The sequence below is a fragment of the Oncorhynchus keta genome, chromosome 4 (genome assembly GCF_023373465.1).
Source record: "Oncorhynchus keta strain PuntledgeMale-10-30-2019 chromosome 4, Oket_V2, whole genome shotgun sequence".
Classification (NCBI taxonomy): Eukaryota; Metazoa; Chordata; class Actinopteri; order Salmoniformes; family Salmonidae; genus Oncorhynchus; species Oncorhynchus keta.
The window spans coordinates 47470169-47484814 of record NC_068424.1 but is presented as its reverse complement, the minus strand read 5'-3'; the positions used below and the strand labels follow the sequence as shown (position 1 = coordinate 47484814).

General features: G+C 44.4%; 3 protein-coding genes across 7 annotated transcripts; 2 read left to right on the top strand and 1 right to left on the bottom strand.

The window, feature by feature from the left end:
• Positions 1-2261: 2261 nt before the first annotated feature.
• On the bottom strand, positions 2262-4944 carry hmgxb3 (HMG box domain containing 3). Its single transcript, XM_035770368.2, has 3 exons — positions 4936-4944; positions 3239-3562; positions 2262-2883 (listed from the first exon to the last, which is right to left on the bottom strand). The coding sequence occupies exons 1-3, from the start codon at positions 4942-4944 to the stop codon at positions 2875-2877; spliced, it is 342 nt and encodes a 113-aa protein (XP_035626261.1). The 3' UTR covers positions 2262-2874.
• Positions 4945-10110: 5166 nt separating this feature from the next.
• Positions 10111-12800, top strand: LOC118376040 (SLC35A4 upstream open reading frame protein-like). Of its 5 annotated transcripts, none has more exons than XM_035762718.2 (3): positions 10111-10226; positions 11958-12056; positions 12246-12800. In XM_035762718.2, the coding sequence occupies exons 1-3, from the start codon at positions 10212-10214 to the stop codon at positions 12441-12443; spliced, it is 312 nt and encodes a 103-aa protein (XP_035618611.1). In that variant the 5' UTR covers positions 10111-10211; the 3' UTR covers positions 12444-12800. The 5 variants fall into 5 exon arrangements, with proteins under 5 accessions (XP_035618611.1, XP_052363720.1, XP_035618602.1 ...); XM_052507760.1 differs by lacking the exon at positions 10111-10226 and adding an exon at positions 10241-10454; XM_035762709.2 differs by lacking the exon at positions 10111-10226 and adding an exon at positions 10241-10484.
• A 240-nt stretch (positions 12801-13040) lies between these two features.
• Positions 13041-14602, top strand: slc35a4 (solute carrier family 35 member A4). The gene has a single exon (XM_035762690.2). It carries the CDS (start codon positions 13041-13043, stop codon positions 14016-14018), a length of 978 nt encoding a protein of 325 aa, XP_035618583.1. The 3' UTR covers positions 14019-14602.
• The last annotated feature ends 44 nt before the right edge of the window (positions 14603-14646 follow it).

Genomic DNA, 14646 nt, shown 5'->3' with positions numbered 1-14646 from the left:
GTTGAGCAATACCAGACCACCTAAATAGGAAGTAAGAATCACCCCAAACAAAACCACAGGAACTTGATTCAACATAAATAAATACTTTTTCACTTTATTTAGAAAGTCTTGAGCAAAACCACTCAGGAAATGTCATCATTTAAGCTTCCCCGGATTGAACCGGCCAATGGCACGTCAAGTGACCGGGCGATGCCAGTGAGGGAGGCGTGCCCTGCTCAAAATGAAATGGAGGTCCGTGCCACACGCTCATATTGTTAACGATGCAGCATGGTGCATCGTTCAGAAACATACATGTCTTTTCCATAAAAATGTTTGAGTTATAAGACTATTTTTCATTGTGAAGGCAGATATAGCGTTTTTTTTTAAATCAAAAGTAATTCCTTTCGCATGTGAAAACACAGAATCCTACTCATTACGGGGCCTTAATAAAATCCACTGAGTGTTCTATTGAAATTCCGTTCGAACAGCTGAGATAGAACAGTCCTGACATTTGGAGCCACTCTTCCAACTGGAGTTTAGGCACAGTCTCCTGTAGTCCTTTCACATCTGCCATGAGGCAGATGAGAAAGGCTGTCTACTTGAATCTTTGAAAACATTTACGTTCAAAGCAGAGGATAAAACATCAGAATAGTCTCACTGATAATGACAAAGCACGAGAGGTCATTAAATACACACAGTTATTAAATCATAATAGACGTCTAGACCAAACATTAAGCACTCCAAGATTGAAGTTAGTCAACATGGACAATATGCTCCATTCTAAAACTGTGAACATTCCTTCAGTCAAAGTAAAGCAGAGGGCAGTAACTGTAGTAGCATTCAAATTTAGACTCTTCATAGGTTCCTCTTCTCTCACAAAGAAAATTAATTGCCCTTATTTAGATGAATTTCAAGCCAGCAAATTCTCTGCTGGACTGATGAGAGAATAAGTTACAGACTATGAGTCTGGTTAGCAGCAACACCTCTGCTTCTTTGAAAACACTTAAGCATCTCTTTTTGCACCTTACATTGAAGGCCTCCCAATACAATTTGTCTGTTTGTCATGTCAATAGATTTAGTAAATGTTGTTGAGGCATGGTTGTCTAGCTAGCCTTTTTCATAGACTGACAGACTGAATGGTTGATTGACAGGTTGATTAACTGAGTAATAGTAGAATGGATTATGGTGGATGACTGATCGATTGATTGATATTCTACTGGATGGATTGACTGGTGAGTTGTATGCGGCTAACTGATGGAGGCAGATCTTGGACAGCTCGCCTGCGGTGAGGTGTGGAGGGTGTCGTGAAGAGGCCGTTCTGAACACGTATATACAGGGAGATCAGAGAGAGCAGCAACTCATCCTGTCAGAGATAAAAGAGACACGTATCAATCTCCTAAACACACACAAACACAATCAAAACAGAAATAAACACACATAGAGACATCACTTACACTAACACAGGGTCCCTACCCTGTTACTCTCTGGTTGCAGCCATCTCTCCACAGCAGTCCCATATGCCTTTGAGCTCCTCTGCACTGTGCTCGTCCAACCGGTATGGTCTGAGCTGGCCCTCGTGGATCAGACGCACCACAACTGACGGGTCAGTCGGAACCCACACAACATGTAAGTAAGTAGTGGGCATTATTTGTGTCCTGATATTGTGCAACAGTGTTTTTTCTACTTGATGTGAATAAACATTTTAGTTACTTTTTGGATAAACACTGAATGATAATTAATCAAAAATCAAAAATCTACAGCCAGAGAGCTGTAGTGACTACTTACCTGCGTTGTGTGAGTAGTAGGGCCTTGTCCTTCTCTGTGTTGATGAAGGTGGAGCCCCTCCTCAGTGGGTGGAGCCCCGAAGTCTGGCCACTTAAACTACAGGAGGGAGAGAAGAGGGAGAAACACAGGTATCCACATAAATACAACACAATGCATGCAGACACAGCTTGAAAGTCCAGAAAACAAACCAGGCTAAAACAAACTAAATAAACCACAGAGGACACAAATGAAAAAAATGTATACAAAAAGGACTACTAAATATCTCAATTTTACGGCTGTAGGATCTGTGGCTCTTCTCAAAAAACAACACTGAGACCGAGGTGAGCCCTGTGTTCACAATACACATCGAGAGACAATACACACATTTACAACTACAGCTGGTACATCTTCATCTTAGGATCTGGGCGAGGTGCTGTGTTCACAATACACATCGAGAGACAATACACACATTTACAACTACAGCTGGTACATCTTCATCTTGGGGGCGATGCCACACACACACCACAGGTCATTGTAGTCCCTCGCCGTCAGACACTCAAAGGCCCAGTAGCCACTGACCAGCAGCTCCTGGACATTGGCCAACTCCCCGGGTCTCAGAGATTTGACTGATCGACGGAGGGAGGGGGAGTTGGAGGGGGGGGCGGACAAGCAGATTGAGGGGTGAGAGGAGGAAAGAGGAATGGAGGATGAGTAAAAAATAAGAGCGAGAGAGAGGGTTGGATGAAGAGAGGAGAAAGAAAAGAGAGAGAATAGATGAAGTTAGAGATGGGTGAACATGGACAAGAGTTATAGCTCAAAACCATCTGAACTGTCAGTTGCTCCAAGCGAGTCTTACCAGGGTGGTTGTGGATGTGGTCCAGGATTTGTCCTGACTGCCTGGTTAGGATGCTCGCCCAGTCTGAGCTGGCTCCAGATTTTAAAGAATAGATCCACACTCACCAACAACCTGTTGCCAATGTTGAACAGACCTGGGTGGAGGTCGGTGAAGCTGTGTCGGGCCACACCTTCAAATCAAATGTTGAGACACACCTTCAAATCAAATGCTATTGGTCACATTCAGCTGGAAATAGGCTGTCTGGATCAGTGTATCAGTCAACAGCCAGCGGTCCTCTAGCCATGCTACAGAAACATGAGACAAAACGCCAGAGACACATGATAGAGACCTTTCCTTAAAGGTCACCACCGTTGTTTTTGTTGCAGAGCTGAGAAGCTTCATCCGACATGGTAAAAAAAAAACTATGCAGTACATATTGTGCTCTTCTATCACACGTGTGATGATATCAGAGGGTATAAAACAGTGTTTGTTGTTTGCAGTAACTTCTTTGTTGTTGTAATATCCCAAACGGAAGTGGCCGTTTCATCATTAAGGATTCCAGCTTTAAAGCAAACTATTGTACAAAACACCAGGAATGTGAAACAGTGACCAACCATTGAGCTAAAACAAAAACAAAACTACACAAACAAATCTTCTCACCTCTGTCCTCCCGTAAACAGGGATAGTGACATAGAGCACAGTGTGTGGCTGTAGACTCATAGAACCGTGGCCAGCCTGACTGGACCTGCACCTCCCCAGGCCTCCCTGGTCCTCCTCCAACTCCTGGTCCCCAGCCTGGGTGGTATTGAGGACCACCTGGGTGGAGTTGAGCTCCTGGATGTGGGCCAGGGTGTCGTGGAGCTCAGCCTCACTCTCTGAGATCTGCAGGGCATGGTGTAGCAGCTGCAGGGTGGACTTGCGCTGGAGCTCCCTCTGGGCTGAGGACAGGGTCTGGTATGGGTCTAACAGAGCTACTGAACCACCCTGAAAGAGAGAAGAGAGAAGAGAGAGAGAGAGAGAGAGAGAGAGAGAGAGAGAGAGAGAGAGAGAGAGAGAGAGAGAGAGAGAGAGAGAGAGAGAGAGAGAGAGAGAGAGAGAGAGAGAGAGAGAGAGAGAGAGAGAGAGAGAGAGAGAGAGAGAGAGAGAGAGAGAGAGAGAGAGAGAGAGGAGGAGGAAAGGGAGGGGTAGAGGAGAGGTAGGGATACAGGAGACAGGGGGATGGAGAAGGGATACAGGAGACAGGGGGATGGAGAAGTAGAAGAGGAAAGAGGGAAAAGAAGTGAGAGAGGATGAGAACAGAGAGATGAGGTTAGAGAAGAGTAAGGAAGAATTCAGATGCCAACAGCGAGACAAACAGCAACACTAAAACATTGCGTGATTCCCTCCAGCAGTGCACAGGTCAACCTGTGCCCAGCACGAGCCCCTTTGCCCTCACACTTTGCATCACACTTTTTTTTTTTACTCTGAATTGTTGGGAAAGGGCTCATAAGTAGCCTAAATTTGTAAAGTCGACACCTGTTGTTTTCGGCACATGTGACAAATACAATTTTATATTAGATTGCGAACGCCCGGTATCCAAACAAACATGGCTTGAGATGCGGTCACCAGTCGAGTGTGTGTAGTTAGCAACAGTACTGCCACAGCAGCACAACACCCGACCACACTTGATTTACTGAACATCAGCACCACTATTTGGTCTGGTTGGCTCATATGCGCAGCAGAGAGGCGGAAAGACAGAGAGGTGCCACGGCATCAATGATCTTCGCTCCGACTTAACTCCATCCCTTCCTCAGGTGGTAGCAACAACACAGATAGTATAGACTCTAGTTAACCACCATATACTACTTAAAATATCCACACAAGCCACTAGCCAGCCAGTCATACATCTTTGACTTATGAGATTCTGTATTAGATCTTATGAAGTTATTATTTAAGAGCATTGAAGATAAATCACAAATCAGTAAAAAAATAAATATTAAAAAAATAAAAAAAGCCTCCCGAGTGTCACAGCGGTCTAAGACACTGAGTGCTGAGGCATTACTACAGCCTCGAGTTCAATCCCAGGCAGTGTCACAGCCGGCCGTGATCTGAGAAACCCATGAGGCGACGCACATCTGGCACAGCGTCGTCCGGGTTAGGGAAGGGTTTGGCCGGCATGGATGTCCTTGTCTCAACGTGGTCTAGAGACTCCTTGTGGAGGTCTGGGTGTCAAAAGTGAGTGTGTTGTTTCAGAAATAAATAGGTCTCTGCTAAAAAAAAAAGAAATGTTCACTAAAGGTATGTTATGAATTTCGAGATATGAATTATGAAAGTTTTTCTTTGTTTTATGTGTGCATGGTCCTGCCCTCCAGACTGACCTGTACCATGTTTCCGTTGCCTTTCTTCCTGCACAGTTCCCATCCACAGCAGGGGCTCTCTGTAGGCTGTTCTTATATATGTAGCCACATGACGGGTTCTCACAGCGACCCCTGCCCTGCGCCGTAGACAGACTTAGGTCCTGACAAAGGAGGAAGAGACAGTCACACAGAGGACACATGTCATACTATGAGCCAACATAGAGTGGGAGTAATACAGAAAGGTCAACATTGTCACACTCCAACAGACAACACTGAGCCCTACAAAGGAAAAGTGTGGATGGCTTATGCTCCCCAAAATGTAGTTTAAAAGGTCCCACTAACTAGTGTGGAGGTAGATTTATGTTATTTTATAGGTACATAATATAATTTTAAAAACAGCTGGATATCTACAGCCATATTATGGCAGCTTTGTTGTCTTCTCAAACTTTGCCTTTGTCAGGAGGGAGAGTAATCCACTGGACTAAGACACGGCCTAGTTTCAGACAAATAACAACACAGTTTTAGGCATGTGTGTTTACACAACAAAGAAGCATTAATCCAATCATGTCAAAGTATTGAAATAGGGCTGTCACATCTGTTCACAGTAGTGCCCACCTGTGTTGAAAGGGCCGGAGAGGATGACTCTCACAGATCACGACTGACCATTCACACTGTTCCTCTCCTGAACTTTGACCCTGGCACCAGTGACAAGTGTTCCAGCCCAAGCTCAGCTCAAAGACACCAGAATTTACACTTTTAAATAACTTTTAACAATTAAAATTTGAAGCCCACTCAGAGAAATACTCACAGGGCTTGTTTGAAAAATAGATTCTCAGTGTGACCACCTAGGTAAAATGTTTAAAAAAATAAAGGATAAATTAAATAACATTATCCATGGTAATGCTCACATCATAGTAGTTGTCTGAGTCCCTGACACCACTGCAGTAGGCAGTATGATTCCCTGGCTGTTGGCTCTACCCCTCTCTGGTGATGACCCTGCTGTAACTGCACGGTGCATCGCTCTTCCGGACTCCAGTGGTCCTCTCCCTGCATTCCACCCTCCAGGCACATTACTGGTAGGGGCTGTCTGGTCATCAGAGGGAGGCACACCAGTCTCAGGGGTGTCCCCAGGGTTGGTTGGTTGTTTCTGGGGAGAAGTCTTGAAGGGGCTGCACCTTCCACTGGAGTCGTCTTCACCTGAGACATGAAACATGGAAAATTTGTGGCACACCTAGTCTGAACTGTTTAAGTACAGTATATGACTCATTATTTTCCTACCAATAAATTGACATTTTCACTTCACCCTCCATACATACCTCCAGTTGGGAACCTGTCCGTGGCCCCCTTAGGCAGGAGGATGTAGTTGGCCCTGGGGAGGATCCTACAAAGCCTGGGAGCTCCTTGGAAGGGCCCAGCGATGTCTACGGAGGACACAGAGAGAAGAAGGACTGGTGTTATCTTTAAGACTAGGGCCAGGAGTTTTTCTTGACCACACTATCTTAGACAGAAGAAACACTGGTAGAAATATGAGGTAACCGTACAGTGTCTGTCCCTTCCTTCTCCAGCTTGGCCTTCTCCAGGTAGTAGCCCTTGTCTGCCACGTTGAGCCTCTTCCAACACCCACTGATCCTCTTGATGATCTCAGACTGGTGCAGGCTGGGGAACTCCTGCTGTATGGTCTGGTGCACGTCAAAGTAGTACAGCAGGTAGGCTGATCTAGAGGTGAAAGGTCAAACTTGATAAATAATTAATATCTTGACTGATACAGCAGTCAACTCAAGACAAAGATTGGGTCATTTGTTTTAGCTTGCTCCGTCTACCCGAGCAATCCAAATCAGGTGCACTCAGACAGTGTGAAAATAGTGAGTATGTCATCTGCATTGACTGTTTGGGTGCAGTAGAGTAGACTACCTGGGCTTTTGGGGTTTCTACATGATCTCCCCCTGCTGAGCCTTGTTCTTCTTCCTCTTCTTTGGAGATTTGACCTCCATGAGAGTGTAGCAGCTCTGCACCTCCTCTGACGCCCTCTATTAGTCTCCTCATACACCTCCATGGTTTCCATGGCTACAGGGAGCCGAGGAGAGCCGTGGGTTGTTTAGTGACATCATGATTTATTTATTCATTCTGTGTCCATGCGAAACAGAATCAAAATGACAAGGGGATTGGTATTAGGGCTATATATTATGTACATTCCTTAATTTAATACTCCTACAATCAAGATAGGCTACTGATCTAGAATGTCCCTATGTAGGCTATCAAATATATGTTATGGGGATGTAGATAAATGTATGTCCTTCAAAACAAGAGATTAAAGGTCATACTGTAGTAACTGTGCGAACTCAATTGTAATCCTTGGCAGCGTTCGGTTAACCTGAACCGCAGTGCACTGGTCTATGGCCCATGACGTGAATGTTCAAAGGCAGTGAGGGAGGAGCGCCCTCTCAAATCAAACAGCATGGTTCACAAACATACAGCATCTCTTTCCATAAAATATATTTTCAAACTATACTGAACAAAAATATAAAACACAACATGCAACAAAATTTGACTGAGTTACAGTTCATATAAGGAAATCAGTCAAATGAAATAAATGAATTATGCCCTAATCTATGTATTTCAAATGACTGTGAATACAGATATGGACTGGGACATTTTCAGCTTCCAGGAAATGTGTACAGATCCTTGCGACATGGGGCTGGCTGTGCATTATCATGCTGAAACATGAGGTGTTGGAGGCAGATGAATGGCACGACAATGGGCCTCGGAATCTCATCACGGTAACTGCATTCAAATTGCCATCTATCAAATGCAATTGTGTTTGTTGTCCATAGTTTATGCCTGCCCATTACCATAATCCCACCGCCACCATGACGTAATTTGTTCACAACGTTGACATCAGCAAACCGCTTGCCCACACAACGCCATACACGTGGCCTGCGGTTTTGAGGCCAGTTGGACGTATGACATAAATCTCTAAAACAACGTTGGAGGCGGCTCATGGTAGAGAAATTAATATTAAATTATCGGGCAACAGCTCTGGCGGACATTAGACTCCCGAGTGGTGCAGCAGTCTAAAGCACTGCATCTCAGTACTAGAGGTGTCACTACAGACCCTGGTTCAATTCCAGGCTGTATTACAACCGGCCATGATTGGGAGTCCCATAGGGTGGCGCACAATTGGCCCAGCGTTGTCCGGGTTAGTGTTTGGCCGGGGTAGTCTGCCATTGTAAATATGAATTTGTTCTTAAACTTACTTGCCTAGATAAATAAAGGTTAAATAAAAAAATAATATATTCCTGCAGTCAGCATGCCAATTGCACTGCTCCCTCAAAACTTGAGACATATGTAGCATTGTGTTGTGAGAGAAAACTGCATCGACCTAGATGGTCTGTGGTGAAAAGGAAAAGGAGAACGAATGGCCCTGCTATAAGCACTGCTGCCAGCAGTGGCACTTCTAGTGTTGAGAATGTGAAGAGAGAGAAGGTACTGAAAAACAAAAGTAATGGGGGGCATAGTGGTTGAAGCCAAAATACTGTTCAGTAAGAAAGAGGGGCAGAGAAGTGAAAGCCTGTCAGTATTAATGTTTGAGAAGGTTGTACCTAAGAAAGTACAGATGGGCTTCCTGGCTTTCACTGTTAGAATTTGTTCCACCTCGATGGTGTTTTAAATGCCAAATAATGGGAAAGGTAGAGGCTCTGTGCAAAGGAAAGAAAAGATGTGCCAAGTGTGGCGGTTATGATTATGGTGAATGTGGGAACAATGTCAAGGTTAAATGTTGTAACTGTGGGGAGGAACACAGTGCAGCATTTGGTGGATGCCAGGTGCAGAAAGAGGCTAGAAAGGACCAGAGATATAACATCACTCATAGTGTGTTATATGTAAAGGCTGCAAGGCAGATTGGGGGAACTATTAGGCAGAATGATGGAGATAACAGGGTTACTCCTGGAACAAGTGGACCTATTGTCGGAAATGTTGCTTATGTTGGTCCTGACACGGATACGAGACCTGTTCAGAAATCTTGCTTTCACAAATGTGTTGTTTCAAAGGACACCTTAAACTAGGCAAGTCAGTTAAGAACAAATCCTTATTTACAATGACGGCCTACCGGGTAACAGTGGGTTAACTGCTTTGTTCAGGGACAGAACCATTTTTTTTTTTTACCTTGTCAGGTCAAGGATTCAATCCAGCAACCTTTCGGTTACTTGCCCAACGCTCTAACCACTAGGCTACCTGCCGCCACAAGTTGAACTGTTGGCGATAATAGTTGCCCTCCACTAGGTGGAGTACCTACAAACTGTTAGAATTATAGTATGCTCTGATTCTCTGTCTGTATTGAATAGTTTATCATCTGGTAAATCTAATAGGAGTGACTTACTATTGAAGGTATTAATGTTGTTATGGAGAATTGAGAGAATATTAATGAGTATTAATGAGATTCTGCTGGGTCCAAGCACAGCTGGGTGTGGAAGGGAAGGAAATTGTAGACCAGTTAGCCAAAATATTTTTGAGATGAGATATAATTGATATTAATGTTCCACTTGGTGGAGGTGAGGCCAAATGTAAGATCAGAGACATTTTGATAGATGTGTGGCAGAAGAGATGGGACTGAGCGTGTATGGAGTGTATGGTCGATAAAACGGTGGAGCATGTGTTGTTATATTGTTGTAAGTATGTTGAAGAGAGGGAAAGATTGAAGTGTGGGATTATTGAGGTTGGACGGGGTTCGGGGGTTTGGAAGGGATTTGGGGGATGGGGTAGGGTCTATAAGAAGTTAGTAGGGCTCTTTTTTATTTTCTCAGAAGTACTGAGTTAGATAGGAAGATTTAGAAATATTGTAAACCGTGATTGACCACACACACTTCAGCACAGTCGGTGGTGGCATGTACCTTAAACGTTGGTTTGCGGACCGCCATTACATCATAGAAGAAGGAGAAACTACGGTTTCCACTAGTCTAGATAACACAGCAACCTATCCCTGACAGTGTATGTGGGGTAAAATCAATTATGACACATACCCAGGAAATGATAGCACGGGAATAATATCTGAATTTAATCCAAGCATGCTACAGAGGACTAACAGCAACTACAATTTTCAAATTTCCATAGGCACAGATCTAGGATCAGTGTCCCCTAACTATATCCAGCCTCGATGGTTGAGAGGTAAAACAGCTAGCTGACTTGCAATCAGTACAACTTTGCCCACAAGCAAATAGTGTTCCAGGCAAAAGTAATCGTTCTGACGTGGCGGTGCATTCTAGGCATATGAGTAGATCACAGAGCATTCACTTAAAACAAAAATGGCGGGTGACAAGGTGAGTACTGTTTTTTTGCCTTCAATCTTTTTTAAGTGTCTTGTCAGAAAACGAGCTATTTAAGAGTAGCATGATCTAGTCATAAACCAACTAGCTTTAACTTAAAACAAGATAGGCACGGTGTGTTGATAAGTTGTCAGGGGACGTGTAACGTTATTCATTACGGAAACGGTTAAGAAGCAAGGAGAAGATGGCGGAAAAACAGGTTTTGTTTTGAGACTGCAGCTTGTGAGTCGGATGAAACTAACCGTACAGAAAGTGAGACTGAATGGGTTGCAGTGGCAAAGAAAAATGAAACCAATAGAAGTAAAACTGTGCTGTAAACTACTATACTCGTGTTTAGGTCGGAGTGAGGGTTCTGGATCAATGCTAACTTACTTTGGAAATCCGTTTGTCTCGATGTGAAAATCGGTGTGAGCCACAATAAGTGGTGTTATTTAGATTTTGTGTGTCTGCGGAGCATAAGAAGCGTGTTTTAAGACTCAAAGATACCGGTGGAATGTTTCCTGTATGGATTTTCATAGCAGGGCGCTTATCAAGTAATGGTGGGGAGTAGACTTGGCGCGTCAACTCCCATTTCTGGTTGTCAATCTCCCTGAACGTCAGTATTTTTGCAGGGGAGGAAACTATTTTGCGTAGTCTATTTCTAGAACACAAACTCTCGCATCGTTCGCTGGCTGCATTCCCAATCCGGCTCTCATACTATTATGGCCCCCTAATCATCCCAGCGTCCAATTGGCTCATTCGTCCCCCATCTTCTTCCCTGTAACCATTCCACAGGTCGTTGCTATAAATTGTGTTAAGTCAATTTACCTGGTAAAATCAATTAAAAGAGATGGGAGGAGCACAGCCAGGCTTAGGCATGTCGGCCACCAGGAAGACCGTCAGAACTGTGCATCGGTAATACAAACATAAAAGTAGGCTATAAGCTATCGCAATGCTGTATTTCGCGGCTTACAATGTTTTGGGTAAATAAACTAAATTCGAGGCTATAAATGAGTAGGCAGAACTATTCTACACTCAACAGACCGAAGACCAAACACTAGCGTTTTTCACAGTGAAGAGATAGGATCGGGGCAGGCAGCGAGACAGTCAGAACCGGTAATCTGTATCTAGGAATGCCTCGTCAATTCACCTACAGTATGGCTAAGTTATTCTTCATAATACCAGTGAATTGAAGTTGAACAAAGCCAAATGCATCAGTTTAATTAGGGCTAAATGGTATTGCGTGTAGCGTATTTAATGAAACCCTGGCTGGCTGTTGATGTCCTATGTCAGGGCTCTCCAACCTTGTTCCTGGAGAGCTACCTTCCTGTAGGTTTTCGCTCCAACCCCAGTTGTAGCTAGCCTGATTCAGTTTATCAACCAGCTCATTATTGAATCAAGAAATCCGTGCAAGAAATCCTGTCGTTAAACCCCATCGAATAAGAAGTTTAAGAACCAAACAGAGGAAATGGAACTAAACAGGGAGGGACCTACCTGAATTTGTCCAATAGAAGCTCTCGTTTTCATTGAAAGACGTTTTCCATTTGTAGTAAACCGTTTCTGTTACAAAACGTTTTGTAACATAATCAGAATAATGAACACAGCCCTGGTCACTGTCATACGCATGCATAGACTGAATAGAAGGCATTAACTGAGGGGCAGTGACAGAAATTGACAGGCACTTCAGGAAGTGTTACCTAAGTTCATTGATTGCCAGTCGGTGTAACTTACTTGCATTTGTTCTAGGATCCTTTCAAGCAGATGAAGGATCTCAACCAGCTCAAGAATCAACTGGAAGATATCCAGAAGCGTGTGGAGACCGAATTTGCAGCAGGAATTCCACAGGTACAGTATGTTGTTATCCAATGTTAGAAAGTAGGTGAAATGTCACCTTATGAAACAGGACAGCAGACCTCAGGTCAGTCCTGAAACCGTAATAGAAGAATCAACTAACGAGAGTCATAAAAGAATGCCATATATTCTATTTGTTGTGTGCATACTTTGTCCTGACGGGTGTTTCCTGTTCCTTCCCAGGGGGGCTCTGTGCTGGCATCTCCCTTTTTGAAGGGGTTCCTGGCCGGGTACGTGGTGGCCAAGCTCCGCTCCTCAGCTATCATAGGAGTGCTACTAGGAACATTGACAGGCATCTATGCTGCACAGAACTATCAGGTGCCCAACATTGACAGCACTCTGAAGGACTATATGAGTTTGTTTAGAAAAGGACCAAAGTAATGGGAAGAACCAGGCCTAGGCGTCATCTTCTAACTGCCTGAGGTTAAGGACACAACCACCACTTCTGTAGATGATCCCTTTTCAGAGGCTCTCTATTGTGTATACAGCACAAAGAAAATGTGGCTTTTGACGTGTCCGTTGAGGGGTCCAGTGTGAAAGCCTCGGTTTGTTTTGGGTTTTGTTCAAAGGTTAAAGCGTAAATCTACATTCAGTTCCCTGGGAACATCTGCTATTCTCTCTGCTGTTCCCTGTGAATCAGATTATAAAGTGTGTAAAAGGTGATAAGGTTCTGTTCTTTGAGTGTAAGGTTACATTGCAGGGATATTTGACTGCTTGCCTTAAAGTTGCCAAATACAGCAGCCATCTAATTGATTTTGAATCAAGGGTGTTAACAGCAAGACAGTGGTGCTTTTGTGTTTTGTAATCACAAATAACTTTTGTTGGCTTAGAATATGAACACATCTTGAGAATATTATGTTATGGTTGAATAGATTTAGCCTAATTTAGGGGATTTAAAAATTTTTTTTGTTGTCCATTTAGAGGGTGTTTGTATTTGTACTTTTATTCCCAGGGTGTTTATAACATGCAGTATTGAGAATGATTGTGATCCATAACGTGAGGTCCGGGTCCCCATCCCGTCCCAGGAGGTGGTGGAGGAAGAGGGTCCAGTGGGGTGTCCTCCTAGGACTGATGGTCCTGATCTATGGCTCTCATGCCCCCCTAATAACCCTCACCAAGGTGGGTGGGCGGGTTCCCTTTAGCTCCTCCTCCTGTGTGCTTCTGATAGAGTTAACCAAGCTTTTGGCGTCCCTAGCAACTCTGCTCCTGACTGGGGCCCTGTCTGCCCTGCGTGCCCCCCTGTCCCTGGCCCTCGTGGCCCCCTACGCAGTCCCAGCCGCACTCTATGCCTTCAACAACAACCTGGTAGTACTCATGCAGATCTACATGGATCCCAGCTCCTTCCAGGTCCTCAGCAACTTGAAGATCGCATCCACGGCCCTGCTCTACTCCTCCTGCCTGGGGAAGAGGCTGCGGTCCGCCCAGTGGCTGGCCCTGGGGATCCTCATGGGGGCCGGGGTGTGTCACAGCTACAGCAGTCTGGATCTGGAGTATCCAGGGCAAACTGAGGACCAGGCAAGTTCCAGGCTTCACATCACAGCCTGGGGCCTTGTTCTAGTGCTGGTTTACTGCTTCATCTCAGGGCTGGCAGCCGTCTACACAGAGCGGGTGCTGAAGAGCCAGCGACTACCCCTAAGCCTGCAGAACCTATACCTGTATGTGTTTGGATTGGCCATCAACTTGGTCTCCTACCTCTTAAGCATGGGGGGAGAACAGGATTTCCTGGAGGGTTACTCAGGGGTGGTGTGGGCCATTGTCGCTGGGCAGGCAGCAAACGGGCTGCTGATGTCAGTAGTGCTGAAGCATGGCAGCGGCATCACCAGACTGTTTGTCATCTCTTGCTCTATGCTGGTCAATGCTCTGCTCTCCTGGGCCCTACTGGGCCTGCAGCTCACCCCCTTCTTCCTGTTACCCACCTCTATGATTGGCCTGGCAGCCTATCTGTACTACCTTTAGCAGAACTCTGCTAACTGACTCCCATTCCACCACCCCACCACAATCTCTGGCAGCACTTTCTACCAGATGATGTGTTGACACTGATTGACATTAAGGTTGGAATGTTTTTTTTTTTTGGTTGGAGTGTTCTTTTCCCTTTTGAAATGCATTTTTATTTTAGTGATTCGGATCCAGTATTTTTCATCTCATGTCCCAAATGGTCCATTTAGTTTGAGTTATTTGAAGTTTCTAATTCGATTGATTATCTAATAGAAGCTGCACTTTAGCCGAGACTTACAGAGAGAGCCCTTCATCACACCATCGCTGTTTTATCTGTTCTGCATAATGTACTGCCTACTTTTCACTTGCCTTTGATTTCCAGGTCAATCAAATTCCTCCATATTCATTCAAGCCTTTTCTTCAATATATCATGGGTAGTTGGATTTGAGTAATATGTCTCCATTATTTCTACATTGTCACCCAACACTTCTTAAGAGTGGTGCTATGATCATTCTATTAGCATTTATCATTACCTCTGCCAATGTCAAGACATATAGTACAGAAAGTGTTTATGCAATACTATATATTAAAGATGAATATTTCAATGGTTGTTTCTCTTTTATTTCTTTGGTATTTTCTATCAGAAATA

Coding starts and splice junctions, on each gene's coding strand:
- slc35a4 (XM_035762690.2), top strand. CDS start 13,041: ATGATTGTGATCCATAACGTGAGGTCCGGGTCCCCATCCCGTCCCAGG.
- LOC118376040 (XM_035762709.2), top strand. CDS start 10,464: ATGAAACTAACCGTACAGAAA. Junction 10,485..11,957: donor TGAAACTAACCGTACAGAAA/GTGAGACTGAAT, acceptor CATTTGTTCTAG/GATCCTTTCAAGCAGATGAA. Junction 12,057..12,245: donor TTGCAGCAGGAATTCCACAG/GTACAGTATGTT, acceptor GTTCCTTCCCAG/GGGGGCTCTGTGCTGGCATC.